Source organism: Mastigoproctus giganteus, chromosome 4 (genome assembly GCF_048544385.1).
Source record: "Mastigoproctus giganteus isolate SK-2022 chromosome 4, ASM4854438v1, whole genome shotgun sequence".
NCBI lineage: Eukaryota > Metazoa > Arthropoda > Arachnida > Uropygi > Thelyphonidae > Mastigoproctus > Mastigoproctus giganteus.
The window spans coordinates 160,701,271-160,728,250 of record NC_143578.1 but is presented as its reverse complement, the minus strand read 5'-3'; the positions used below and the strand labels follow the sequence as shown (position 1 = coordinate 160,728,250).

The 26,980-nt window shown below is 38.3% G+C and overlaps 1 protein-coding gene across 1 annotated transcript in view; it reads right to left on the bottom strand.

Annotated features, from left to right (window-relative positions):
• LOC150087146 (endoplasmic reticulum transmembrane helix translocase) overlaps positions 1-26,980 on the bottom strand; it is a 760,787-nt gene that overhangs the window by 579,308 nt on the left and 154,499 nt on the right. The window contains exon 5 of the mRNA XM_090371851.1: positions 17,224-17,293. Within this exon, the coding sequence (XP_090227977.1) occupies positions 17,224-17,293 (70 nt within the window). The remainder of the gene's footprint in view (positions 1-17,223; positions 17,294-26,980) is intronic.

The following is a 26,980-nucleotide window of genomic DNA, read 5'->3' as shown; positions in this document are numbered from 1 at the left end:
CTTTTCTTTAGTGTTTTTAATTCTTTGGAATGAGGTAGTATAGGCTGACGTTGCTGAGATTTCTGCAAAAGTATTGCCTAAAGCATTAGCTATATCTACAGGATTAGATATAGCTAATGCAGGAGAGGATTGGAGAAGGTATGGTAGGAAACTTACCAGACAGCTGTCTAATTTTTTTCCATATTATTTTGGGATCAGTATTTCTGTGAAAACTGGATGCAAAACGGGTCCAGGATTCTTTCTTTGCTTGCTTTTGTATGAAGCGTGCTTTTGCCCTTAATTTCTTATAATTAATGAGATTGACTGTGCTCGGACATTTCCGAAACAAATTCCAGGCTTTATTTTTTGCTCTCTTTGCTGTGGTGCATTTGTCAGTGCATTCCACCAGTAATTATAATGCTTTCGGCCCAGCGGATTTGTTAGTGGTATTGTGTCTTTAGCCACATTTAGAAGATGCGACGTGATGTAATCTGTCACATCATCAATGTGCTGGAGGCGGATTTTTTCCTCATTGAGGTCAATTGATAATTGAAATTTTGCCCCGTCTGCTTGGACAAATTTCCACTTTCTGCAGGGTTGAATTGAAGGAGTCTTTGCTTTCAGAAAATTGCATACTATTCGGAAGTGGTCATTGCCCATGGGATCGTTTATTACATACCACTCTATGGCTCGGACTAGTACTGGTGAACAAATTGAGAGATCTATTGCTGAGGTGTGTCCTGTTGGAAGCTGTACACGTGTCGGTGCACCTGTATTGAGTATAGTGAGATTTAGTGCCTCCAAAAAACTTTCAATTAGTCGGCCTCGTCTATCCAATTCAGGAGAGCCCCATAATGGGTGGTGCCTGTTAAAGTCTCCTAATATACAGAGAGGTGGAGGTATCTGTATAAAGAGGTCTTCAAGATCTTTTAAAGAGTTAGTACAGTTTGGTGGTAGGTATATTGAGACTAGTGTTATTGCACTATGGAGAATTATACGAACAGCAACAGCTTCTATTTTAGTTTGGAGTGGGATATGTTTAGTTGGGATCTTTGAATTTACTAGGATTGCCACACCACCATGGGCAGCACTAGCGGTATTTCGATCTCTTCGATAAATGCAATAGTTCTTTATCGAAGGATAAATTTGTGGGGTTAGGTAAGTTTCCTGTAAACAAAAGACAACCGGAGAATATTGGTTAATTAGGTATTGAATATTGTCTGTTTTGGAACGAAAGCCTCTGCAATTCAATTGTAAGATGCTGTGGTTCATTTTGGTTTAGTTGAGGATGATTCATCTGACTGTTTTTTGTTTGAGGAGGATTTTTTTCGGTCTCTTTTCAGGAAGGTAGAGTTTCCAGTATCCATAGTATCGTTTGTGTGAAGTTCTAGTAATGGTTCTTCATGATTTGGGTTTACATCTACTTCCATACTACCAGTGGATGATTCAGGTTTATTGTCGTGTTTAGTAGTTTTTAGTTTTTCTTTGTCATGCGGGACTGTCCGAGTCTCAACTGGGATACTGATTGGAGTGTTGGTCGATTCACTGATTTTAATTTGATGCGTGTCTTTTATAGGGTTTGATAATGTGTTTTTAACCCAGTTAGCTAGAGATGTGCAGGGAGGTATTGATACATCTGTTTGAGCTGCTGTTGAATTAAAGCTTCGAGTGTGAGATGCATATGAACGACTGGGCATGGTCCATTAACCTGTCTGCATGCCTTGGGGTACGTAACTTTGTGCTCTATTTTATATTTTTGGATTTTCTTCCCCATTTTCCACATTTCACAAGATTTGGAAAAGGCTGGGTGACTTTCTTTGCAGTTGGGGCAAATGGGACTTGAGGCTGAACAGTCTGTTTGTGTATGCTCCTTGGAACCACAAATTAGACAAATGGCATCATCTCTACATGCTTGTTGCGAGTGTCCATATTTTTGGCATTTAAAGCAACGTAGGGGATTAGGTATGTAAGGCCGTATTCGGCAGTTTAAATAGCCAATTTTTACTGAGGATGGCAACTCTGTGGTGCTGAATGTTAAAGTTATGGATCGGGTTGGAACAAGATTTCCATCTTTTTTGGTCTTTATACGTTTTGCACTAATTACTTTTTGATTGCCCAGTTCCTGTACTAATTCCTCTTCAGATACTGTAATCAGGTCCCACTCTGTGATGACACCTTTTGACGAGTTTAACGTATTGCGGGGAGTGATAGATACGGGTAGCCCAGCAAAAGTTGTTGTTTTAAGCAGCCACTCTGAATGTTTTGAGGAGGCTGTCTCGATTAGGAGGTCTCCGGATTGCAGTCGTTTAACCATTTCCGGTGTACCAGCAATGGATTCCAAAAATCTTTGGATGACAAATGGTGATAATTTGCCGACAGGCTGGTTGGAAAGCGAATGTATTACAAGGAAGTTTGGCATCTCATTGCTCTGCACTTCTCTTCGGAGCCTTTTTGGTTGGTTTAGGTCATCATCATTTGGTTTGTCTGGCCTTGAATTTGAAGGCTCTAGTGGTGGATAGTCATTTATATCCATCTTTATTCCTTTTCGCCCTGGAGGATAACTTTCCACCCAGGTTACCGGCCCCGCCACTGGGAGGCAGGAGCAGTGCCGCTCGGAGGCCAAGCGGTTGAAGTGTTAGTTAATTAGTAAAAATATAAATAGAGGAAAATGTAAAGAAAGGTGTATTTCCTTTCTGTGTTCTACTTGTTACTTTTCAAGTATAGAACTGTTTTTAAAGTAAGACTGTTTAAAGAAATGTGAACGTAAAATATAATTTCAATCGCTTAACAAGAGCACTTTATGAATTGCAAGAATATAGCTTGGCCTCGAAATACGCTTGGCACCCGGGGCCAGAACAACTAAGATGAGCAGTGACTAAGAACTGATGAACTGAGATTCTGTCAGAAAAAGTGCATGGGTTTTGCAAACTGTAAGTGGAAATGGACATCATTGAGGTTAGAAATTGAATGAGGAAGATGTTGTTGTTGGAGTGGGATTTATTGGTGCAAGGGCTGCTATGACCACACTGTGCCTGTTACTTTGGAGTGTTGATCAATATATGAAAGGAGACTAGTCTAGAAATGCATTAATCATTTTTAGATAAGTGAAAAGTTCTGATAAAGTGGCATCATCTCCAAGTATACAGCTTAGTTGCAGAGGTTTTTGTGAGCTAAGTAGAGATCTGAAACATGCGATTCTAGCTGAATGATAATGTGCACACTCAATAATAATATGTTTCACAGTAAGTATGGAACTACAATGCAGGCAAAGTGGAGGATCTTTTCCTAGCAGTAAAAATAGGTGTGTTAGATGTGTATGGCCAATTCTTGCTCTTGCAAGCACGACCTCTTCCTGCCTGTTTAATCGAGAACTGGATCTACATAGCTGTGGATTCTGTTTTATTTCAAGAAGTTTTTTACCTGTTTGATTATGCCACATCTCAGTACATATCCACCGTATGACTGGCTTATAGTCACAAAAAGGAACTGGGATGGAATCGAAGCAAGCAGGTGTTTTGCTGTTTCATTTGCACACTTTGTCACATTTTGCTGGATACCCAGCCACTTTGGAATTGCAACGTGGCTGAGTATCCAGCTGCAATTGTCGCTCAATGGAGCACATGGTTTATGAGCGATAGGATATAGTAAGGTCATCTGCATATAAATAGGTGTCAACATTAGCCGGAATATTTTCTGTTGCATTATTTAGCCTAACTGCAAAGGCATTGCACTTAGAACTGATCCTTGTGGGACCCCCTTCTTCTTGGACAACTGTACGGGAAAGTGAATTGCAGTAACACACTTAAAAGGTTCTGTTTTCTAAAAAACTCTGTATGATTAGTGGTAGCTGACCCTGGAGTCCTGTGGCATACAGATTTTGAAGTATGCCATACCGCCAGGTGGTATCAAAGGCTTTTTCGACATCCAGGCAGATCATGACAAGGTGTTCTTTACGGATAAAAGCATTGCATATGTTGAATTCTGCCTTGATCATAAGGTCTAGAGTTGACCGATTTTTTCGAAATCCATGCTGATTCTTATTCATCACCGAATGAAATTCTAGATACCATACTAAACAAGCACGAACCATTTTTTCTAGTGTCTTACCAAGGCAACTGCTGAGAGATATTGGCCAATAGTTTTGTGGATCTGATTGATCCTTCCAGGTTTAGCAAAGGCTAGGACTATTGAGTGGTGTCAAGAAAGAGGGTAGTATCCATCTGAGAATATCCGGTTGAAGTATATTAGTAATGAATTCAAAGCTTGATTTTTAAATGCATTATATAGTATATCCCATCAGGCCTGGTGCACTATCACCTGACCTATTTAGGGGGCTCTCTAGTTCAAATAGTGTAAAAGATCGATTATATGGAGGAGATGCCCTTGTATTGAAGTTCAGCTTATGCTTTTCTGTGTTAGCTTTTAGCTGTTTAAAGGTAGACTCATATGCTGATGTGGCAGAAATTTGAAAAAAGCAATCCGCCAGAGCATTTGCAATTTCTATTGGGGAGGAGAAGTCATTACCTTTCCAACTTATAACGGGCATTGATTCGGGGAAAGATTTACCATCCAGCTTTTTGATTTTATTCCACATTTTTCTACTGTCGGTATTTTTATAATAGTGGAAGCGAACCAGATCCAAGTCTTTTTTCTGCACATAACGTGCCTTAGCTTTAAGTTTCTTAAAATGAATCAGGTTGTCAGTTGTTGGGTACTTGCAAAAATGATTCCATGCTTTATTCTTTTCTTTTTTGGCATCACGGCATGCACCATTCCACCAGATATTGGCATGTCTGTGAGGACCAGCTGCGATTTTTGGTATAGCACAGGTTGCAGCTGTTATTATCTGTGCAGTAATGTGGTCAGTAACTTCATCTATGGATTGGCTTTTGATGACTTGATTATCAAAGGAAATTGAATTGGTGAACTTGTTCCAATCTGCCTTTGAAAATTTCCATTTTATGCGGCTGGCTATATGTGTGGTTCTGCTTGTTTGCAATTTGCAAATAATTGGGTAAAGGTCACTGTTCAGTGGGTTACTTGAAACTAACCACTGAATGATTGGGAATAGTTTTGGGGAACATATTGTTAAGTCTATAGCAGTAGATACTCTGGTGGGAAAGTGAATATAAGTGTCAGCACCAGTGTTTAATAACAGTTCTTGACAGCCAATGAGATTCTGGCTGTCGAGAACTGTTTCAATGAGATTTCTTCATTTGTCTATCTGGGGAGATCCCCACATAGTGTGGTGCCCATTGAAATCTCCTAGTAGAATGAAAAGAGATGGAAGCTGCTTTATAAGGTCCTCCAGTTCTTTCGCAGTGAATTATTTGTTTGGGGAAAGGCATACAGAGACTTTTTTTTTTTTTATACAGAGACTATGGTTAAAGTAAAATTCAAAACAATACGTACCGCAACAGCCTCTAATGTGGTCTGCAGCGGGATCTGTTTTGTGGGAACTTTGTCGTCAATAAGCATGGCTACGCCTCCTCTTGTTGAGTTAGTATAGCTTCTGTCTTGTTGATAAATACTATAATTTTTAATCACTGGAGTCACCTGCAGAGTTAGATTGGTTTCTTACAAACAGAGGCTTATTGGACTGTGCTGTTTGATTAGGTCACAAATAACAAAAATATTGCTTTGTAGACCTCTACAGTTCCACTGTATAATATTCTACATTATTTAGTTTTAGAGATTGTGCATGGTTCTGTCTGCTTTTTATATCCAGCCTGCTTGTATCGTTCTAATTTCATCTTTTCTTTTTTGGGAAGTTAGGACACCCAATGTCTATATCATCTGCGTGTATATCTAAGATTGTCTCATCCTGCAGGGTACCAGCATCAATGTACATAATTCTTGAGCATGGTTGGTCTGCAATATTTGGGGGTGATGCTTTCAATTTCACAGTTTCTGGCAGAGTATCAGTTGCAGTTGGTGTGACTATTAGCAGAGTATTGCTAGCACAAGTCACTTTACATTGTTCTGTAGGTGGCTGCTGTGGGGAAGATGTTTATCAAGTTTCTACAGAGTTTCATTTCAAGAGTTTCGGCAATAAGTAACTTACTATAATTATGCTGGATATTAATTATTTTGGATTCATTAAAGAGGAAAGAATGTTTCTCATTCACAACATGAAATGCTAACTCTGAAGCGTTTGCTCTCGCCATGTGAACTGAAGCCTCATGTTGTTTAACGCGAAAATCCAACACCCCCTGAGTAGATCCGATATGAGCCAAGTAAAGAAATGCTGTAAACAAGATCATGTGTTTACAGCATTTATCATAAAAGAGTTAGCAAAAGCTTAGGATGCCGAAGTCCATGACAAGAAATATGAGTTTAGTCAAAGCTTAATAAGGAGACAGCACTCACCTCAATAATCTGTTGTGGTTATATGAATCATAAAACAGTAGTGTGAGAAATCATTGGCTAAACTAAAAATGGTGTTTAAAAATCGTGATAAGGAAGCATGGTTTAAAAAGAGTAATTGAAAAATTTAGCCTAGAGGAGGGAGGTGCACCATATTGTCCTCTGGTTGTCTGAAATCATCTGAAATTAAGATTAAAAAAGGATTAAGGCCAATAGTCGAGAACGACGGACTTTCGATGGTTCATCTTCAGTTGGCAATAAACAGAAGAGTGAAAGGGTTGCTGTAGATCTTAAGTACCCAAAATCTTGTGCTGGACACATGGTAGTTTAATTTGCATGAGATTCCAAATGGTAGACAAGGTAACCGGAAGTTTTGTGTTTAAGACATCAAAATCAGTGTTGAGATGATACCATTCTATTACTAGGATAACAGAATGGTATCGGCACTAAAGACATCAACAACATAGTTTATTTAATCAAATGTCAACCCAACTATAACGCATGCTACGGCGGGAGCACTACTAATAAATTTGGATCATCCACCATTGCAAACACATGCGCCTACTACCATGTCCATAGTTTTCGGACACAGCAAGGAAATACTGAGCTGTCTCAACATGTACATACTCGTAACCACAACCCCTCAGTTGATACCGCAACAACCATCATGAAATTAAATTCAAATTATAAACTGCTTCTATACGAAACCCTCGTAGTAGAATGGTATCGTCTCAACACCGATTCTGATTTCTTAAACACAAAACTTCCGGTTACCTTGTCTACCACTTGGAATCTCACGCAAATTAAACTACCACGTGTCCAGCACAACGTTTCGGGTACTTAAGATCTACAGCAACCCTTTCACTCTTCTTTTTATCGCCAACTGAAGATGAACCATTGAAAGTCCGTAATTCTCGACTATTGGCCTTAATCCTTTAATTTTAATTTCAGACAACTAGAGGACGATATGGTGCACCCCTCCTCTTCTAGGCTAAGTTTTTCAATTACTCTTTTTAAACTACGCTTCTTATTGGGATTTTTAAACACCATTTTTAGTTTAACCAATGATTTCTCACATTACTGTTTAATGATTCATATAACCACAATGGATTATTGAGGTGAGTGCAGTCTCCTTATTAAGCTTTGACTAAATGCATATTTCTTAATGATGTATGTAATTTATTAGTAGATCTATCTATCACTTTCATATCCATGCCATTACATAAATAATTCAATTTGTTATACCAACTTTCAACATGATTGTAATAAAATGCTTAATAAAATCCCAAATGTTGAAAGTTGGTATAACAAATTGAATTATTTATGTTAGGACACGGATATGAAAGTGATAGCTAGACTACTAATAAATTATATACATTATTAAGGAAACGTTTGACTAATTCTTCCTTTCAACAAAACACACAATCTTATTTACAGCATTTCTTGTAAAGACTGCGACTTGGCTTACATCGGATCTATTCAAGGGTGTTGGATTTTTGCATAAAACACCACGAGGCTTCGGTACGTGTGGCGAGAGCAAATGCTTCAGAGTTAGCATTTCATTCTGTGAATGAGAAACATTCTTTCCTCTTTAATGAACCCAAAATAATTAATATCCAGCATAATTATAGTAAGTTACTTATTGCTGAAACTCTTGAAATGAAAATCTGTAGAAACTTGATAAACATCCGCAGACCTTTTTGATATCAGATGATTTGTCCTATAAATGCATGCATGATGAAAACTAAATTTCCTTATAAATATATATGCATTGGTGCCTCTTTTAGTTTCATTTTGCCATATGAACACAAAGCATCGAAAAGTATTTGTCTAACTTAAGGATGAAGAAATCCATCTTCACATATTTCATATTCGTTTTTTTAATCTATCTTTAATTTTGACATAATGTTTTCCTATGCTAATAGTTGCATCACGGTTGATATTTCTGAAGTCTGGTTGGGGTCTCAACGGTGATTCCGGGTTATTAAATTGCTGTCATACTGTCAGTATGGAACACATTAAAATGAATTTTATCAATTTTATCACTGTATTTTAATTGTTTTACATGATGGACGAGAAGAGTTTGAAAAGAAGCCTTCCTATAAAGAGACCAAGGTAATCCTTGTATTATTTAGTAAGAGATTAAGTAAGTCTTTGGGAAGTTTGCATCTTTTCACAGATACGTTTGTATTAATTTACACAACAGTGCTGTATAAATTAACCTTAAGGTTGGGTCTAAGTACCTAAAACTTTTCATCCAACATGATACATATGAAAAAAATGGAGATGCATGAAACAGTGAAAACATTATAATAAGTGCCTTGGCAGGAAACCTATGCAGTGTGAAAAGTATAACCACACTAAATGAAAAAGTTCCTCTGTTTAAAAACTGTGCAAATATGAAATTACATTAAATGAAAACATGAGGGATACTTTTAATTATAGAAATGAAATGCAATTAAAAGCTAAATAAATAACTAATTGTTATATGAAGGCACTGGTCAGGGGGATCTCACAACTATGCTGTGTTACCCAGGCTAATCTGGCCATGGTGGTTAAATTAATTTCTGAAATTGTTAGTGTGCTACGGTGTACAGTTTTAATTTCAACTCATGTTTTATAATTACAAAAAAAAAAAAAACTTTCATCTTTGGTTCCCACAATGGTTACACCATAAAATTCTTTTGTATTTCTTGTCAAATAACATCTAGTTCAAAAATATTCTACTTGATGTTGGTAGAATCTTCATTTACAAAAGGCATTCAAATTTTCTTCATTGCTATCACTACCAGATAAGCAAATCTCTCTGAATTCTTTTTCTACATAAAACAAATAAAAATGTATGACCGTTTCTAACTGCCCACCGTGCAGTTATCATAAATAACTCAATTAATTTGGAAGGCACGATATGGCCTAAGTAGCTCTTGCGCCAGAAAACACCACAACAACAACAACACTACCAGATAGTGGCTTGAAAAAAATTCTTCATATGTCACCAGAGGTTGGACCGGCTGTAGTTGGCCCCAGTGGCTCCCCAAAATTTTGGCTTTTTTGCAACAATAACACACTACAAATGCTACTGGTCTTGGTGGCAATCACCACCTATCCACCAAGGCCAGTCCGCCCTGATAACTTATTTTTGAGAAAATAAAAGAAAGGAGAATATTCAATTGAAGTTACAGACTTCAACTGTTTGAAAGAGAAATGCTGCCAGACCATCCAGCCATAAACTCTAACGCTTAAGAAGAAAATCTAAATCAACTGATCGTTATTTCAAGAGCACTTTAATCTGCAATTACCACCATTGAAAATTCCAGGAATCAGTACTGAAACTCTTGTCCAGCTTAAAATATTTACAATTCAGGAAATTGGATTAATTCTCACTGCCTCAAGACGTGGAAATGGCACTAGAAGTAATGTGACACAATGCACTGCTCCATTCAAAAAGGACCTAAACACTATGATAGAACACATATGTGCAGTCATTCTTAAGACATCCAATTAAGGGAAAGCCTTCTCTTGCAAATCTGATTGGATACTATGATGAGGTTAAAAAGGAACTGGATGCAAAATATGATTTTGATATCAAATACTTGGATTTCAGGAAAGTTTTTGATACTGTTGTGCATGGAAAACTGCTGTACAAATTGGAGCAGTATGGTATTAAGGGCAAGTTGCTGCAATGGATAAAAGGGTGGTTCAGTAGGAAAAGACAGAGTGTAAATCAATGAATGTTGCTCGTTGTGGACTAATGTTATTAGTGGAGTTGCTCGGGGTTCGGTGTTGGGCACACTGTTGTTTTGTATATTTATCAATGATATTGATGAAGGCATATCAGGCTTATTTTGCAGATGATACAAAGATTGGCAGGGTTGTTAATGACAGTAATGGCAGTGTGCTACTGCAACAGGATCTAGAAAATTTGGGCAGATGGGCTGAGAAGTTGAAACTGTAGTTTAACATTGACAAATGCAAAGTACTGCATATGGGTAGAAGTAACCACAGAGAAATGTACCAACTGGACACTAATGCCACAGGTGACCTCCGCTTAACGCTGATCATTCGTGCCGGAAAAACAGAGCGCTAAGTGAATCCGCGCTAAGCGAGCGCCGCTTTCCCATAAGGTAACATATGTATTTGTGAGTTGTGGTCGGTGCCATAGGATATTTCCTAATCAATAATAAATGGTAGTGAAAAGATGCACAAATGTCGGTCAAAATATTTAATATTCAAATATTTGTACATATAAAATATTCTGCATTACATACGTATATAATTATGTGGTAACTACTTATGTATCAAAAGTAAACTTAAAATTCCAATTAAAATAATGAGTTTAATTGATTTAATTTAATTGATGAATTCAATCATGAAAAATGTGTGGATTTTGAGTTGAACTTTGGTCCTCTACCAAAAAATAAACTAAAAAGGGTATTAATTTTAAATCCCCCGCAGCGTTATCATCCAACAATGAAGTCAACCGATCCTTCGCCGCTTTGAAACCTGGCATGTTTTTTCTTCTTTCAATTCTTTTAGGCATTCGTTTCCACAAAAGTCCTGCTTCATCTATGTTAAAAATTTGTTGAGAAGTATGACACATAATACCCCTCATCAATAATTTTAACAAGTTCTTTTTCAAAAGTTTCGGCTCCTTGATCTGCACTAGCAGCTTCTCCCTGGATTTAAATCTACTCTACCAGCCCTTACCAGTTTTAAATGGTTCCACATTTTTTTTTTTTTAGGCGAGTTTTCTTCAAATCATCATATTGGCTAATCTCTTTTTCTCTCTCTCTTTTTTTTTTTTTTTTTTTTTATATTTAACTTAACTGAATTCTGCATTGGAATATTATCTTCAATAAAATTAGTCTTTCCATTTCAATTCTAATAGCTGGCCTAGCCCTACTTGCTTGCAGTGGAACAGCTATCTTTCCCGCTGCTAAAATTAATTCTTTATTTTTTTTATAATTGTTCTTACAGTTAAAGTTGCAAGTCCTAAATTATGGCACACATCTGCTTGTCACTGACCGGAATCGATTCGCTTCAAAACGACTAATTTAATTTTCAAATTCAGTCTTTTTCTTACATTTATAGTTTTCATACTGCACCCAGACGTTGTTTCTTTTTCATTCCTGTCGGTCCTTATTAGCTCTTCGAAAATGTAACTGCGTTGGTTGCATTAATTATGATACAAGGTTCAAGTAAACTGTCCGTTACGCACAATGTCTAACACTGTACTGAGTGATAACTAGACTTCGGAAAAATGCATATAACGCAAATATTACAAGCAATATACTTGATCATTTTTTAAAATGTTGATTTCGGAACTATGTAAAAAGTCACTGTACTGCAATTAAATTAGCGTGCGAGAAAATTTTACCGAGCGTGGGAAAATTCTGCAAATCGCTGTGGGAAAATTTTGCAAATCGCTGTGAGAAACGTTTTAATGCTGTTTTGCTATTCATTTTCAAGCTATCAACTCCATCAAATGAAACGATTTCGTTAAATATTCCAAAAATGCAATCTGTAAAAGAGCCTTATAATGATCGGTGACAGCGTTATAGTCAGATACAGGTTATAATATAAGAACAGCATTATAGCGAATCAGTGTAAAGTGAACCGCGTTATAACGGGGGCCTGCTGTATTGAGGATATTATAAGGACAATTAATTATGAGGACAATTTAATTAAGGACACTAATGACAGTACGCTGCTGCAATAGGATCTAGAAAAGTTAAGCAGATGGGCTGAGAGGTGGCAAATGAAGTTTAACATTGACAAATGTAAAGTACTACATATGGCAAATAGCAACCCCAGAGCAACATATCAACTCTGTGGTACTACACTGACAGTGGTAGAGAATGAAAAGGACCTGGGGGTAATTGTGCAGGCAGATATGAAGTTTTCTGAGCAGTTCAGATGGTCTGCAAGAGTAGCTCATAGTGTCTTGTCAATGATATACAGGAATTTTTCTAGCAGGGATAAGGAGGTGATTATCACCTTGTATAAGGCAATGGTCAGGCCATACCTTGAGTACTGTATACAGGTCTGGAGGCCTAATTTGAAGAAGGATGTAGAGCTGTTGGAATGCGTACAGAGAAGGGCAATAAGATTAGTGAATAGAACAAAGGGTTGCTCTTACGAAGAAAGGCTTAAATTTTGCAAATTACAGTGTCTAGAGACTAGGCACCTGCGAGGTGATCTGATTGAGGTGTATAAAGCCTTGAATGGTTTGAGCATGATCAATGCTGATGAGATTCTTCCTCTTGCTCAGAATAATCACCTGAGAGGGCATAAATTCAAACTGAGGAAAGACAGATGTAGGATAGATGTGCAGAAGTTTGCCTTTAGTCAGCAGGTAGTTGGTTGATGGAACAGACTTCCATCCTTTGTTGTGGAAGTTGATACCCAAAATAAATTTAAGGCTGAGCTGGACAGGTATTTGGAACGAATGGAGGGGTGAAATGGGAGCAGGTTTTTTTTTTTTTTCTGGGTGATGCTACATAAGCTTGCTTTCTTGCATTATATGACTCTACTAACACTGAAAACTGTGTGATACTAAACTTAGGGTGGTAGAGAATGAAAAAGACCTGGGAGTAATTGTGCAGTCAGATATAAAGTTTTCTGAGCAATGCAGACTTGATGCCAGAGAAGGTCATGGGGTATTGTCAATGATATACAGGAATTCTGCTAGTAGGGAAAAGGAGGTAATCATCTCTTTGAATAAGGCAAAGGTCAGACAATGGCTTGAGTAATACATACAGGTCTGGAGGCATCATTAGCATTAATAGAGGCATATGATGCAAGAAAGCAAGCTTATGCAGCATCAGCCAAAAAAAAAAACCCCCCTCCCATTTCCCCCTTCTATTCATTCCAAATGCCTGTCCAGCTCAGCCTTAACTTTATTTAGGCTATTAGCTTCCACAACAAAAGATGGAAGCCACTTTCACCAATCAACTACCCGCTGGCTAAAGGCAAATTTCCGCACCTCTATTCTAGAACTATCTTTCCTCAATTTGAAACTGTGCTCCCCTCAGGTTCTTAGTCTGAGGAAGAATCCGATCAGCATTAAGCTTGCTCAACCCATTCAAGGCCTTAAACACCTCAATCAGATCACCTCGCAGGTGCCTACTCTCCAGGCGCTGAAATTTGCAGAACTTAAGCATTTCTTGGTAAGAGCACCCTTTGTTCCCCTCACCAATCTTGTGCCCTTCTTTTTACTCATTCTAGCAACTCTACATCCTTCCTGAAATGAGGCTTCCAGACCTGTACACAGTACTCTAGGTGTGGCCTGACCATTGCTTTGTATAACGGGATAATCATCTCCCTGTCCATGCTAGCAAAATTCCAATACATCATTGACAAGACTCTGTGACTTGCCCTGGCAGCCCGTTTGCACTGCTTAGCGAACTTCATATTTGACCAGACAATTACCCCCAGGTCTTTTTCACTTTCCACTTCCCTGAGTGTAGTACCACACAGTTGGTACGTTTCTATTCAGTTATTGTTACCCATATGCAGTACTTTGCATTTGTCAATATTAAACTTCAGTTGCCACTTCTCAGCCCATTTTCCCAACTTATCTAGATCCAGTTGGAGTAGCACACTGTCTTTGCTGTCTTTAACAACCCTGCCAACCTTTGTATCATCTGCAAACTGGGACATTCAACCTGATATATATTCATCAATATCATTGATAAATATACAAAACAACAATGGACCCAACACCAAACCTTGGTGAACTCCACTAATAACATTTGTCACAAAGAGCAGTGTCCATTGATTAACACTCTCTGTCATCTCCCACTCAACCATCCCTTTATCCATTGTAGTAACTTACCCTTAATACCATATCTCTCCACTTTGTACAGCAGTCTTCCATGTGCAACAGTATTAAAAGCTTTCCTGAAATCCAAGTATATAATATCAAAATTATTTTTGGCATTCAATTCCCTTGTGACCACATCATAGTATCCAATCAAATTGGTCAGACAAGACCTACCTTTAACAAACCCATGCTGTGTCTATACTATTACTGCAGTCTTGTCTAGATGATCCTGCAATGCTTCTTTAACCAGTGATTCCATTATTTTCCCCAGAACACAAGTTAAAAGAATAGGTCTGTAGTTATCTGTGTCACCTTTTGAACCCCCCTTTGTGAATTGGTGATACATTTGCACACCTCCAGTCCATGGGGACCTCCCATGAGTCCAAGGAAGCTCTCATAATTATGGCTAAAGGTTTGCTTACTTCCTTTGCTTCCTCCTTTAATATAACTGGAGAAATCCCATCCACTCCAGGTGCCTTCCTTATATTTAACTTCAACAATTTCTCCTCCACTTTGCTCTCAGTTATTACAAAATCACTTAGTTCCCTGTTAGCATTTGATAAACTGCTGACACTCCCCCTAATTGAATGATTCTTATGTGTGAATGTAGATGCAAAATACTCATTCAGTTTATCAGCCATCTGAGCATAATCATCAATAGTCAACCCATCTATGTTAAGTGTTCCAATCTGATTTATCCCTTTCCTTCTAAAGTTTACATAAGTAAACTCTTTGTTGTTTTTCTTTGCATCCATTGCCAAAGATTTCTCGTAATCTACTTTAGCTTGCCTAACCTCCTTTGTGACTTGACTACACACTAGTTTATTCCTGCCATAGGCTTCTGTGTCACCTGATACTTGATATGCATTCCATACATTATTCTTCTCTGCCACGAGTCTCGTTAATTCATCTAACATCCATTTCAGCCTAAACCTTGAACAGTATTTCTTAGTTGGAATGAAAAGCCTAACCTCCAAAATTAACTCCCCGAAGGCTTCCCATTTAGAATTCAATGTTGATAACATCATCAGGTGATCCCACTGTCCTTGAATATCAGCAGGCTCACAGTTCACAGAACTTATTTCTACAGGAGCATTGGCAATATTCTCCCCATGTCACTGGAACTGGAAATGGCTCGGGAGCGTGCCAGGCAGAACCATTCATCCCATCCAAGAACCACAGCTTTGAAGAAGGTGTGGATGTGGATTCCCCAGTCTCTATTAATAGTGCTGTTCTCAGAGGAGCAAATCCGCAAGCTCTCGAGCTACTTGTGATCCCAAAATCGTTGACTGGGCGCACAGATTTTGGGAAAGCAAGTTACTACTCCTTGCCACCACATACATTCCCTACTGTACGGACCTAACTGAGTGTATAACTCGGGTGTTGCACGATTGCCAGACACGCTGTGTGCAGCTACCAGGGTGGAGGTTGCACACAGTTGTGTCAGATTAAGGACTTCATACCTATGGAATGTGTAAATAGGGTCATATATGATAAAAAAATGTCTGGATTGGGAGGAATGTTATGTTAGTGAAACAAAGCGTTGGTTTAAAGATAAAGTTGGTTTTATCACACTGATATGCTCCCCCATATCAGCATGATAAAAACCGCACATTATTGGAGATCTGCTGTGGTGGAGCATTTTTGGGAGCACCAAATTTCTCCTGACGAAGCTGTTATCGTCGACCGGGCACACAGGTTTTGGGACCAAAAGTGGCTGGAGAGCTTGCGGATTTGCTCCTCTTAGAGAACACTATTAATAGAGACGGGAATCCACATTCATCCCCTCTTCAAAGCTGTGGCTGTTGGATGGGATGAACGGTTCAGCCTGGCACGCTCCTGAGCCATTTCCAGTTCCAGTGCACATGGGGAGAATACTGCCCATGCTCCTGTAGAAGCATGTGCTGTGAACCTGCTGATATTTAAGGATGTACCATACGATAAGCTTCGCCTCTGAAAGCTTTGGTATTTTATCGCTTTTATTGATTTTACCAGTGTTTTATCTACACTGTTTTATTTTATTTTGTTTTATTGTATTTAAAATTTTTTATTTTTATTGTACAGACAGGTATCTTATTTTATCATTTTTATCTGGTGTAATTATATTATTCATTCTATTTATTTTGTTTCATTTTTATCATTATTATCTTAATACAACACAACTTTAATTTATTTAATAACATTTGGTGTAGGATTGTACAGTTATTGTGTCCACCCTTGTCAACTGGATGCACTTCCTTAGATTTTGTGTGTTTCTTAAGTAATAGCATAACCCCCTCCTCCCTTTCAATCCTTTCTGTACACATTGTACTCCCTTAAATTCCAATTCTGCATTCCTTATATCTGTGTGACACCACTTCTCTGTTGTCCCAACAATATCTGCCTTTCATGTTTTGATAAGCACCTCAAATTCATCAAACGTATTTACTAAACTCCAAGCACTAGTATACATGCATCTGTTCTTACTTTCTTATTCTTAGCTACCCTAACACAGCCTATGTATCTACGTGTTCTGCTATGACTCCCAAGTCTCTGCAATCCCCAGTACCTTGTTTTCCAGGCTGCTGCTCATTCCAATAGAAGATAATTTCAATATCATTATTTCTCTTTATCTTCTAAATGTTATGGAAAAATGCAGAAAGAATAGCAAAAAAAAAAAGACTGTAAACAGCTAATACTGCATTAATTATATGTAAATAGATAAATTTTACCAATGTACGTATTCCTTGTGATACTCAAAAAAATATATTAAACATTGAATAAAATACATTATTCAAAGCTAGAATAATAGAAAATAATTATTTGTTCTTTGCAGTCAAATCGAAAATCAACTCACAATAAATAAACAAATTCTTTAAATTAATAAAAATAGCATAAGAGAAAATAACCAACTGAAAATAAACTTAAAAACTTATAACTGAAAATAAAAAAAAAAATTAATTGAAAAAATCTTCACAAAGGGCATTTACACTAAAGGCAAATTTGTGCAATGACAAATTTCTGAATAAAATGTGTTATTTATTAAATAGCAGTTCCTTATCTTCCCAACTTACCCACTGATACAATATCACCAGGAATCAAATCACTGCTAATAACTGGTCTCCATTTGCGGTTTCTATAAACCTAAAACAGATAATAATCTAATGAATTTGCAAATTTTTCATATGCACCCATTGAAAAATAAATTCAACTTATTTGTGCTAATTTTTTCTAGGTTAATCTTTCTAGCAATAACTATATTCTCAATGCATTAGTGTATTCCCAATCCTTGAACTGTATTTTCTTAAGAGTGTGAAAATATAAAATGTTAATTATTTATTTTCTTATATGAAATTCAAATTCTGCAGTAATAGCTTTGATTTTCTAGGAAGAGCTTTTAGATCAGCCTATAATCTTTCATACACCTCAAATGGTAGTTAAGTCTCCCAGCAACAATAATTAACCTAGCAATATTAGTTGAAACCAATCCTAACAAGAACACCCAATCTGTTTAATATTTAATTAGCTAAATAAAATATTGAATTTTATTTTAATAATCTTAAAAATTTCATTTTTGCTTATCATGTTACTTAAATTATTTAAAAACATCATTGTTTTTTTTTATAGTGAAGACTTATTACAGTAGACTTTCAGAATAACAGCACCTTCTGGGATTCAAAATGCCATTATTTCGATTTTTCTGTTGTTCTAGAAAGTTTAATTTTTAATATATTTAATGCAGAAATAATGAGGTTAAATAAGAAAGAGAGATTAAGAATGCAATTTTATTAACTGCACATAAAAAGCCTAAACATGTTTACGATCCAATGTTAAATTCTGCTATTAATACACTCCTGCTTACGCCCCATTCTATTTTTTTATTATATCAAGTTTAGTCTACGTGTGTAGCACAGTGGTATTGTTACCATCCTATACCACACTGGGTGGAAAAAACCCGGGTTGAAATCCTGTCAATGACACGAGGAACTTTTATGGACTTTTTTTCACTCCGTAGCTGAGTTAGTCAGTCTCAATTGTAGATAGCAAAGATTTTTTCCCCAATTTTTTCTTCCAGCAAAACAGGAAAATCGACCAGAGAACACACGCAATTTATAGACACAATCACATGGATATATGAATTAACTTTCCAGGTGATCCTAATGTAATAGTTTAGATTATATCAAGTTTGTCACTAAGCTTTAATGTTGTTCTTCTTTTCTTCTCTGTATGAGGTTTGTTAAATTTAGGAGCCACAGTGAGGGGTATATAATTTTTTTTTTTTTTTTTATGTAAACCCCAAACACGAGGTATTAGAGCCTATAGTACTCAGTACCATGCTTGGGTCGGAGGTTAAGAAGACGAAAGAAGATATTTGTTGACATTGAACTTGAACTTCTGTAGACTGTAATTTTCAGAAAATATGTATGAAGGAAGGTTGTTCCAATAAACGGCAGTTGAACGAATAAACGAGGAAGATGAAAAGTTGGTTCTGTGAGTTTGAAGTTGGACAGTAAATGGATGTTGGCTGGTGGTGGGTGGCACGGGTTTGGACTGTTTTGAAAGAGACAGCGGGAATTATAGAAGCCAATTCAGAAGAACAGTGCCCATGGAAGTATCTTTACAAGAGGCATGCAGCAGAAACAGTACATCTATGAGACAGCAAGTAAAGAGACTCCGTCAGAGATGAATCATTAATTCACCTAACTGCCCTCTTCTGAACGGAATCAAGAAGCCTGAGAGAGGTTTTGGGGGCACCACCCCAGATGTGGGAACATTATTCCATGGCAGAGCGGTTTTGCAATTTATACAGAGTGAGCAGCTGTTTGGAAGAAAAGTAACGCCGAGAGCGAAAGAGAAAACCAAGTTTTTTTTAGATGCAGAGGAAGCAATATTTGTAATGTCATTGTACCAAGAGAGATTAAATGTCAGGGTAATCCCTAAAAGAGATATATCATTTTGCCTAGACATCGGAGCGTTACTAAAGATAAGCATAGGAGCACAATAATCCTTTTAGCGAGATATAAGACCAGACTGAGTTTTAGAAGGGTTGAAATCAACTAAGTTGTCTTTGCCCCACTGGAGAATTACCTGAAGATCAGCATTTAAGGAATTGGTAGCAGATTTTCAAGAAGTTGAAGCTGATTGAACAGGGCAAGGTTTCTCAAAATGGAAAGTGGAATACAATGTGCTATCATCGGCAAAACTATGGATAGGATTTCCAGTCAATGAAAGAAGGTCATTAATATACAATAGGAAAAGAGTGGGGGAAAGAACTGAACCTTGGGGGACACCAGCATTAGTGGAAACGTTAGAAGACAGAGAGCCATGTACTATCACCCTCAGTGAGCAATCAGAGAGAAAACTGGATAACCAATTACTAAAAACAGTTGGCAAACCATAAGATGGAAGCTTGTTTAGAAGACCTTTACGCCAAACGTTCGAAGGCCTTTGAGATGTCAAGAGCAACTACTTGTGTTTCACCGAACCTTTCCATTGAATTAGTCCATAAATGGATAACATAAGCCAGAACATCACCAGTGGATCGACACTGACGGAATCCATACTGGCGATCGTTGATCAGATGGAAAGTTTCTAGGTAGATTAAGAGTTGGCAGTTAATCGATTTCTCCATTACTTTAGAAACAGTAGAAGTAATTGCAATGGGACGATAATTGGACGGGAAGGATTTGTCACCCTTTTTAGGAACTGGCTGGATATGAGTAAATTTCCAAGCAGAAGGAAAAACACCTTTGGTATAAGAAAGTGAAAAAAGGCGGCAAAGAATAGGCGTAAGTTCAGGAGCACAGGTTTTGAGAACAAGTGGAGAAATACCATCGGGACCTGGAGCTTTCTTAGCATCAAGATTCGTCAAAATCCTGACATCCTTTTGACGGAAGACCATAGGAGGCATTGAATGCGGTGTGTTGGGAATGGTGGGCGGTGTTTTACCAAGATCATTAATATATGAGTTGGAAGAAAAATGGGATGTTAGCAGGTCAGCTTTATCCTTGGTTGAAGTGACAACAGAACCATCTGGTTTGGACAGAGGTGGGAGCAGAGATGGGCAAAAGTTGCGGCCAATAGCTTTAGCAAGGGACCAGAATGCTCGGCTACCATTAGGGCAAGAAGCAAGTTTTCTACTCTTAACCTGTTCAAACTCTAGTTTGGACTGATTAATAACTGCTTTACAATTCTTGTGAGCTTTGGTGTAGGCAGAAAATGAAACTGAAGAATTAGATACAAGCCAATTACGATATGCAACATTCTTCTCTTGAACAGCCTTAGCACATTTATTGGAAAACCAAGGTTTAGATAAAGGACGAGATTTTAATGTGGAGTGTGGGATAAAGGATTCCATTTCTACAAGAATAATTTCACTGACACGATCTGAGCAAACATTGAAATCGGAAGTTTGAAACAGTAATCCGACCAAGGAAAAGAAGAAAAGAAATCTCGCAGGTCATCTCATTTTGCATTCTTGTAATGCCAAACAACACGAGGTTGGGAATAGCCATGAGATAAAGGCTCCATTGGAGAAGAGACAATCACCAAGTTGTGATCTGAAGTGCCAAAAGGACCTCTCACTTCGAACGTGTACTTAGAAGGGTTGTTTGTGAGAAAAAGATCAAGCATGTTGCTGTATGATTAGGATTATCCGGTATTCTTGTAGGTAAATGAACAATCTGTGCAAGGTCATTAGTAATTGCAAAAGCCTCAGCATTTCAACCAGCTGGGTCGGTGTGACTAGAAAACGGAAGCCAGCTGAAGTTGTGAACATTAAAATCATCAAGGAAAATTACCTCACTGTTAGGAAAGTTGGACTGGAGAAAGTCAAGTTGCAAAGAGAGGAAGTCAAAAAGCTCCAAGTGATTAGTGGAGTTGGGAGAACGGTAGAGACAACAGATGAATTTTACACAATGAGGTAGAGAGATTTTAAGCCAGGGAAGATCAAACAGAGTAGATTCTAAATTGCCAAGTCTCTGGCAGGGAATATCAGAACGGACATATGCATCTGAGATGAGCAGTAGTTGAAATGGACAAGTGGAAATGGACATCATTAAGATTAGAATTGAGACCACGTATATTTGTGAAATGAATTAGGAAGTGCTTGGGAGGTTTAAATCTTTTTTGCAGATAAGCTTGCTCTATTAGTTTGACAATTCATGGTGTATTCAATAGTGAGAAAAAGTGGGTGGAACATGCTGTATGAAGTAATGAAATTTTTGGATATGGCATACACATGGTAAGAATATACCCAGATCCTTGACATAATGTGGCCTCGACAATGCTCCCTGCATACACACTACTCGGACTCCCTCCAGTCACTATCTGGCAGAGTAGAGGTAGTAAGATTATACACTAGCTGATCCGGAAGCTTCCTAGAGAGTTACCATTAGGTTGGCTCTGGTGTACTAACTAGCGGCCGGCCTGCGAACGCCGTTTTAGAGCTGTAATCTCGAAATGTAAGGAATATTGAATCTCGCCACGATGTTCATCATAACCTCAAAAGTCATCAATCATACTGCATGATGGAAGAGATAGGAAAGGGTTGACCAGAACTTAGCTCTAGAGACTAAACATGGGTTCCACCACTTCAAGCCTCCAATAAGCAAAGTGGTGGTAATGCACCAGTTAATGAGTCATCTACCACCTAGTACTGCCTGGTAATATAGAGGGGCAGCATTCCTCCATGTGGTGTGGGCACCACACCTAGACTCCTGCTTACGTTGGTTGATACCTGGGTGGTCCCACCATGTACTTGTGCTTGGAGGTTATACCCAGGATTACTAACAGTCCCACTATCGTGAAGGTGCAAGCAGAGGATTTGGCTGTCGCAGACCGTCCAGACTTCGCCGAAATTGAGTCCACTTGACTTGAGTGTCACCCGAATATCAGTTCCATCAGCGTTTTAGACTCCCAGGTAGCAAGTTCAGCTTGTCTGGCATATCTGATAGAATGTCTGTGACAACCTCAAGGACCATTCAAAATAAAATGTAAAACAGCGGTTTAATCCATGATATCAATACAGAATTCACTTTGAAAATGGCCAAATTAAACTAATACAGTAATCACTTGGCTTGCTGTTTTATTTTTTCGGCACTGCAAGACAACTGCACTGTGTGTAACCATCCAATCTCAATACACCACTTGCTCAAATGTTCTGTTATTTCGGGTGCGGTTATTTCGACAGTCTGTTATCCAACAGGGAAGGGATTCACTTAAATAGAAAGGTCGCAAGAATATTTGCTGATGCTATCGAGGCAGAGTTAGGTGGGTCGGAAAACTGCTAGCTTGGGGGGGATACACAGACTAATAGATTAACAGTAGCCGCTGGCAGAGGTAAAAGTGATTCTTACACTACTTCTATTGAAATGCAATTGAGCAGCAGCCTGGAAAGCAAGGCAATGGGAATTTCCAGGACTGCTGGGAGTCATAATGGAACAAGAAAATACATGGGCTGTGTTAGAGTGACTAAGAGTAAAAACAGGTGCATGTATACTTGCATGTACACCAATGCTAGGAGTACAGTTAATAAATTCAATGAGCCTGAAGCGCTAGTCCAGACATCAAAGGCAGATATTGTTGGGATATCAGAGACATAAGCGGACATAAGGTGTCAAACAGACATAAGCAGTGCAGAACTGGAATTTGGGGAGTACAATGTGCACAGAAAGGATAGACAGGACAGGAAGGGAGGAGGGGTTATGCTGTTAGTTAAGAAACACATAAAATCTAAGATAGTGCATCCAATTGATGTGGGTGAACTATGAAATGTTGAGTCTGTTTGGTGTGACATAACCACTGGGAAAGGAAAAATGAGAGTAGGTGTGTGTTTTAGGCCTAATGAATCTGATGAGTATAATGACCAATTGTGCAGAGAAATAGAGTGGGCCAGTAAATTAGAGTGTCTTATAATGGGGGATTTTAATTTCCTGGATATTGACTGGAATTTGTGGATTGGTCACTCACACACTAGCAAGGCTTTTGTGGATTTATTGGATGATTGTTTTCTACAGCAGCAAGTTCGGAGGCAACTAGAGGGAGTAATATTCTCGACCTGATTATCATCATGCATGAAGAATCTGCAGATTCTTCATGCATCAAGAATCTGCAGATAAAAGAACCACTAGGTGGCAGTGATCACAGTGTGCTGAAGTGGGATTTACTCAAAGAGGTAACTACCATCAAGGGTAAAGGGAAGGGTTTTTGCTTTCGTAAAGATGACTACGGTGGTCTGAGACAGTATTTAAATTCTATATGGTTAGACCAACTGATGATGTTACCAACAGCAAATTCAAAATGGGAAGCATTCAAAGAATTTATCTTGGAAGATACTACGCTTCTCATACCAACAAAGAAATATTCTTCAACATTTAGACCAAAATGGATGTCAGATGAACTAATTAGACACGTGACAGAGAAGAAAAATGCATGAGATACATATAAATTAGCATGTGACACAGAAGCCTATGATAGATACAAGCTGGTCTGTAACCAAGTTACAAAGGAGGTTAGGCAGGCAAAAGCAGATTAAAAAATCTCTGGCAAAGGATGCAAAGAGTCCTTTACTTATGTAAACTCTAGAAGGTAGGGAATGAATGAGATTGGTCCACTAGATATCGATGGTTCAACTGTTGATGATCCTGCTCAGGTAGCAAACAAACTAAATGAATATTTTGCATCTACATTCACACATGAGGAGTTATTCAGGGAGGGGATAATGCCACAGGTGTATTCAACTCTTGCAGTAAGCTAGATAATCTTGTAATAACTGAGAGTAAAGTGGAGGAGAAATTGTTGAAGAGAAACAAAAGATGAACAAAAGTGGACCAATTTCTTCAGAAGCTTGAAGAAATTGGTCCACTGATTGCTGGACAGGTAATTTGATTCTAAATACCATAAGAGAAATGCTGAACAATATTTGCACCAACAGCAAATAAGAGCAATAGGATGATGAGCATATGCCCACTGACTATGACCACTTCCTTATGAATCTTCCCATTTGCCCTTTAATTAATATATTTCTTACATGTAAAAACAAACTGGTTTACACTTTTATAGGAGGACATTTATGTCAACTATATTTACCAAAATTCACGACAATTCACTGCAGAAATTTTCATGAAAATTCAGCCATTATTGGGGGTTGGTGGATCCACTGGTCAGCTTCTGAAGTGCTTAAGGCTTGATTTTCTCAGCTTTGGATTTAGCTTTTTTGGTTGCAAGACCAAATTGTCTGATACCTTCTGCACTTCAACATCCAATTATTCTTGTGTTTCATGGGCAGACATAAGCAGACATAAGGTGTCAAACAGACATAAGCAGTGCAGAACTGGAATTTGTGGAGTACAATATGCACAGAAAGGATAGACAGGACAGGAAGGGAGGAGGGGTTATGCTGTTAGTTAAGAAACACATAAAATCTAAGATAGTGCATCCAATTGATGTGGGTGGACAATGAAATGTTGAGTCTGTTTCAGTTCTTTAAATATTACATGGTTGTAATACTGTATTTTATTGCGTGGACTGTGTGGAGCAGGAGAGCTTGAGATTTTGCTGTATCATACAGTCGCAGTGCGAACTGTCCAAAGCATATTTACTGTCTGAATAACTCACAAACATCCCAACTAGAAGTTCATATGACTCTTTAATAATAAATGTTCGGGAGGCAACTAGAGGGAGTAATACTCTTGATCTGATTATCAGTAGTGATTCTTCATGCATTAAGAATCTGCAGATAAAGGAACCACTAGGTGGCAGTGATCACAGTGTGCTGAAGTGTGATTTACTCAAGGAGGTAACTACCATCAGAAGTAAAGGAAAGGGTTTTTGCTTTCGTAAAGGCGACTATGATGGTCTGAGACAGTATTTAAATTCTATACAGTGGGACCAACTGATGATGTTACCAACAGCAAATTCAAAATGGGAAGCATTCAAGGAACTAATCTTGGAAGATACCAGGCTTTACATACCAACCAAGAAATATTGTTCAAGGTTCAGGCCTAAATGGTTGTCAGATGAACTAATGAGACATATGGCAGAGAAGAAAAATGCATGGGATACATACAAATTAATGGGTGACATGGAAGCCTATAATAGATATAAATTGGTCTGTAACCAAGTCACAAAGGAGATTAGGCAGGCAAAGGCAGATTATGAGAAATTCTTGGCAAAGGATGCAAAGAAAAACAGAAAAGAGTTCTTTACCTATTTAAACTCAAGAAGGAAAGGGATGAATCAGATTGGTCCACTGGATGTTGATGGTTCAACAGTTGAGGGTCCTGCTCAGGTGGCTAACAATCTAAACAAGTATTTTGCATCTACATTCACACATGAGGAGTTATTCAGGAAGGGGAATGTCGTAGGTGAAGTAAACATTGGCAGTGAGCTAGATGATTTTCTAATAACTGAGAGGAAAGTGGAGGAGAAATTGTTGAGGATAAACATAAAAAGGGCACCCAGGGTGGATGGGATCTATCCAATTACACTAAAGGAGGCAGCAAAGGAAGTAAGCAAACCCCTAGCCATAATTATGAGAGCTTCTTTGGACTCAGGGGAGGTACCCATAGACTGGAGATGTGCAAATGTAATCCAAATTCACAAAGGAGGATCAAAGGCTGACACAAGTAATTATAGACCTGTTAGTTTAACTTCGGTTCCAGGAAAATTAATGGAGGCACTGGTTAAAGAAGCACTGCAGGATCATCTGGACAAGAATTCAGTTATAGCTCAGACACAGCATGGTTTTGTTAAGGGCAGGTCTTGTCTGACCAATTTGATTGGATACTATTATGTAGTCACAAGACTGGATGCAGGGAATAACTTTGATATTATATATTTGGATCTTAGAAAGGCTTTTGATACTGTTGTGCATGGAAGACTGCTGCACAAATTGGAGCAGTGTGGCATTGGAGGCAAATTGATGCTATGGATAAAGGGATGGTTGAGTGGCAGAAGACAGAGAGTGGTAATCAATGGACACTGCTCAACGTGGACTAATGTTATTAGTGGAGTCCCTCAGGGTTCAGTGTTGGGTCCATTGTTGTTTTCTGTATTTATAAATGATATTGATGATGGTATATCAAGCTTAATGTCCAAGTTTGCAGACGATACAAAGGTTGGCAGGGTTGTTAAGGACACTACTGATGCTATGCTGCTGCAACAGGATCTGGAAAGATTGAGCAGATGGGCTGAGAGGTGGCAAATGAAGTTTAACATTGGCAAATGTAAAGTACTACATATGGGAAACAGTAACCCCAGATCAACGTATCAACATTGTGGTACTATGCTGACAGTGGCAGAGAATGAAAAGGACCTGGGGGTAATTGTGCAGGCAGATATGAAGTTCTCTGAGCAGACGAGCTGCAAGAGTAGCTCATGGTGTCTTGTCAATGATATACAGGAATTTTTCTAGCAGGGACAGGGATGTGATTATTCCCTTGTATAAGGCATTGGTCAGGCCACACCTTGAGTACTGTATACAGGAGGCCTCATTTCAAGAAGGATGTAGAGCTGCTGGAACGAGTACAGAGAAGGGCAACAAGATTAGTGAATGGAACAAAGGGTTGCTCTTACGAAGAAAGGCTTAAGTTTTGCAAATTACAGAGTCTGAAGACTAGGCATCGGCGAGGTGAGCTGATAGAAGTGTATAAGGCTTTGAATGGCTTGAGCATGCTCAATGCCGATGGGATTCTTCCTCTTGCTCAGAATAATCACCTGAGAGGGCATAAATTCAAATTGAGGAAGGATGGATGTCGGATAGATGTGCGGAAATTTGCCTTTAGCCAGCGGGCAGTTGGTTTGTGGAATAGACTTCCATCACTTGTTGTT